At 66.0% G+C, this 3,965-nt stretch overlaps 1 protein-coding gene across 1 annotated transcript in view; it reads right to left on the bottom strand.

Moving 5' to 3' along the window:
- MYRF (myelin regulatory factor) overlaps positions 1 to 2,228 on the bottom strand; it is a 24,790-nt gene extending 22,562 nt beyond the window's left edge. Inside the window, 3 exon segments of the mRNA XM_014544544.1 lie at positions 3 to 41; positions 194 to 342; positions 2,172 to 2,228. Of these exon segments, the coding sequence (XP_014400030.1) occupies positions 3 to 41; positions 194 to 342; positions 2,172 to 2,228 (245 nt within the window).
- Between the last annotated feature and the right edge of the window lie 1,737 nt (positions 2,229 to 3,965).

The raw sequence follows: 3,965 nt of genomic DNA, 5'->3' as shown, positions 1-3,965 counted from the left end.
AGGAGGCGGTACTGGCTGGAGCAGAGATGTCAGGGAAGCAGCTGCGGAGAAGGGGGGAAGCTCAGCGCCAGCCAGGACCCCGGGGCCCCACCCGCAAGGCAGACTGGGGGTCAGCCTGTCCCAGGCAGGGCCTGTCCCCTCCCAGGTGGAGGCGAGGCCGGAGGGCAGGGCGGGAGGCGGGCCGGGCACTCACAGGTCCGAGGCGTCCTCCTTGCTGATGTACTCCTCCAGGATGCTGGTGTCGATGTTGGAGGGCTCCAGGGCCCCGCTGAGGTCGTGGCCTGCGGGGAGGGGCAGACGTGAGCCGGGAGCAGTGGGTACAGCTCCCCGAGACTCGTGGGCCTCCGGGCCCAGCCCTCCAACTCACGCCAGGTGGGGTCTCCTCCCCATCCATGTCCCCCGCTGCGGGGCGCCGCTACAGTGTTCTGGACAGGTTCAAGCCTCGGACTGAGGAGAGGGCACGATCCTCTCATGGCCACGTGCAAGTCCCAGCTGGAGGGCAGAGCCCTCCCAGCACAATTATAGCCAACAGCTATAGCTGTGAGCTTGAGCCTGTGGTCTGAACACGTGGCCCCACGTGCCTGAGTGATGTGGGCTTGATAGAGTTCAGGTGCATGTAGTTGAGTAGGACTGAAACCCATGAGAATGTTGTAAACATCTTGATCACGCCCTTACTTTGCCTCGTGGCATCTGCTATAAAATAAAGACACGGCTTGTGGGCGCTGTCCATCAGAGGGGCAGCGTCCCACCAAGGCCCAGCTTTCATTCTCGTGTCTGTCTTTTCTAAGCCTTTCATCGCCCCCACTCAGGGTCACTGAGCCAGGCTGAGCTGGCATGAGTATGCCACGGCCGTGCCCGGCTCCCCACACACCCCTGTGGGGCAGGGTCCCTCATCGTCCCCCGCCTGACACCCCTCCCGGGAGGCACTGACCACCCCAGCCCACAGGGCCACCTGGAGTCAACAAGGAGGGGAGGGGGCCAGAGCGCAGATCCGGACAGACAGCGGCTTCCTGCCCTCCACCCCTTTCCAGCGTCCTCACAGGAGCAGCCCCTCCTCTCCTCTGTAAAAGGGGGCAGCCGTCCCCCTGCCCGTGGGGCTGAGGAACAAGAAGCCCAGTGGCCGTCCGCTGCCCTGGGGCCCTGTCCTGCCCTGTTCAGTAGCCGGCCCCACATGTGGGCACCCGGGAGGGAGAGGAGGCCTAGTAGGTGGACCACACATGGGGGGGGGGAGGCATGGGCTGGGGGAGCCTCTTGCACCCCACGGCCCAGTGCGGGAGGGAGCGGGGACAGAAACGGGCGTGCCCAGCTCACTCCCACTGCACATGCCCGTCACCCCGTGACAGGCTGGGGTGCTTAGCCGGTTTCGCACAGCGAGAGGCCCAGAGAGGTGAGGGCCTGCCCTGGCTTCGTAGCGGCAACATGATGGCGGACTGGGCCTGCTCTCCACCCGCCCTCTCCGGGGCCCTCCCAGTTGGCCGGGCCCTACCCTCCCGCAGGGAGGGACGCACAGAAAGGGCGGCCCATGTTCTCCGGCGCGTCGGCGGGGAGGAGGGGGAGGCGCTGGCCTTTCCCCTCCCAGGGTCACCTTGCGGGGGGAGCCAGAGGGAGGGGTGATAAGGGGGCTGACGTGGGAGATGCGTCAGCCCCGATAATGGAGGATGGCCCCACCCACGCCGCTGGCCTGCGTGGGCAGCCCACTGAGGCAGAAGGCACCTCCCACAGGCCCCTGGAGCTGAGTCTGGGGTCTGCACCTCATGTTCCCCCTGGTGAGCCCTGGGAGCTGAGACAGGCCCGGGAACAAATCCGGGCTCACCTACTCCCCGCTGGGTGACACTGGGCAGGCCACACACCCTCTCTGTGCCTCAGTCTCCTCCTGAGTAAAATGTGGACAGGAACAGCGAACACTTTCCAGGCTCGTTTTGAGGGTGAAACAAGTTGAGGGCTGCAGGGCGCCTGGCACAGAGCGGGGGCTCCGCAGACGGAGTGGCTGAGCTCACTTCCCGTTCCCAGAGCCCGGGGGTCCCCGGAGCCCCCCGCCCGGCTCCTCCCCGGCCCCGGCCGGCATCTCAGGAATGCTGAGCCCCGCTTAGGTGATTAACGAGGGCTAAGCCCTCCTGGGAGTCACGCGCTGCCTGGGACAGGCCCTCCTGCTGCCCCCACCCCTGGCTCACCCCGCCAGGAGCCAGGGACACCCACCGAGCTCGGCCAATGGCCATCCAGGGCCCCATGTGGCCCGGGCAAGGGGAGCTTCTCAGCCGGAAATGACCAGTCTGCTCGCCGAGGTTCCAGAACCCCTTCTCCACCCATCCTTCCCTGCTAGCCAAAGGTCCACTGACTGAGCGCCTACTGCATGCCAGGCCGGTTTGGAGCCAAGTACGTGAACAATCACAGGGGCTTATTACATGCAAGCACCGCAGGCTCCTCATGGCCGCGCGACCACCTTCCCGACCGGTGACGGTGACGGTGACGTGATAGATGGTGGCACCATGGCTCACCTGCCTGGCCCACACCGCTCCCCGTGCTCTATGGGTTTACCTCCCAATCAAGTCTGCAGACTTGATGTTCTTCGCTTCATTCCCTTCGTCCAGAGAGGGCAAGGCCCCGGCCCAAGGCAACCCAGCAAGGAGGAGGCAAGCCCAGGTGCAGGGGCCTGACTCCAGGGGACGGTGTGGTTGGTGCTTACGGAGACCTCCCCGCCCCCCTGGGACCCCCACCTGATGGGCGGGGGAGAGGGCTCCTGAGGGAGGACCAAGCACAGGAGATGGAGAGGGAGCGGGCACAGCAGGGCACCCTCCCCCCGGCCCCCCCGCCCCCCCGGCCGCTGAAGCTGCAGGTTTGAGACTGAACTTGGAATCGACAGTGAATGATGGGGTGATGGAGTCACGGTGTTGCTATTTATAACAGGCCAGGCCCTTCTTTCCCTCCTCCTTCTCCCCTGGCCAGGAGTGTTCCTAATCACCCCTAATCCTCCTGCCCACCTCCCCCAGGAGAGGGGGGCCGCAGGCGGAGGCATCCTGGGACCCTAACGAGAACCAGATGTGGTTGTGGGGAGGAGAGACCCTCCCGTGCCAGGGGCCGGGTGGACGGAGGAGGGAGGAGGGAGCCCCTGGGGCAGGAGTCGGAGACAAGACTGAGGTTTGGGGGTTGGTGGGCCTCCTGAGGAACAATGACCCCACATCGTCCCCTTTGCTGGGAGCCCTGGAGGCCTGCCTGGTTTGCTCCCCGCACAGCCTGCCCGGCCTAAAGGGTCCAGCTACCAGGCGATGCCCCCAGCCTGCCCCACGAACCACACTGCGGATTTCTAACCAAACATTCCAGGAGGACGGGGTGGGGGTTGGGATTCCTGAGGCTGGGGCGGAGCCCCCAGGAACCCAGGAGGAAGGCAGGGCCCCTGGGCACTCTTGGGGGTCCCCCTCCCCCACGGCTCCCGAAATAGCCCTGGAATATTGCTGAGCCAGCAGCAGATACCTGTCAGAGGAAGCCGTACCTCCTGCTCATCTGCAGGACCGCCCTGGGAGGCCGAGGCCGCCCCGGTCCCACAGCCAGAACATGGTACCACCAGGTCACACCAGCACCCGCCCTCCCGCTTCTCCAACCCTCAGCCACGGCCCATGCTCACGGCCCCCTGCCTGCCCACAGCCTCCTCTCCTGCCCAGTTTCCTCCCTGCAACTCTCCATGGTCCTGCCCGGCCCCATTCTGACCCGGACAAACATCCCGCCCGCCCCTGCCCCGCACATCAGGCCCTTTACGCGAGCCCCAGGGAGCCCCCTCCTAGCGCTCTCCAGGTTGGACTTAAATGTCAGTCCCTCCGGGAGGCCGGCTCTGCCTCTCCCATCCTCCTGAGCGGTGCCCCCTTTCTCCTCGCTCGCCAGGCTCTTGGCTCTCCTGCCGGCACAGACATCACAGGCGGGTGGCGGGTCTGCCCGCTCCCACAGCTCTCACGCACGGCGTGGTCACCGTGCCC

The sequence above is a fragment of the Myotis brandtii genome, unplaced genomic scaffold, assembly GCF_000412655.1.
Source record: "Myotis brandtii unplaced genomic scaffold, ASM41265v1 scaffold369, whole genome shotgun sequence".
Lineage (NCBI taxonomy): Eukaryota > Metazoa > Chordata > Mammalia > Chiroptera > Vespertilionidae > Myotis > Myotis brandtii.
The sequence above is the reverse complement of the archived record's forward strand: the minus strand, read 5'-3'. Positions and strand labels throughout refer to the sequence as shown.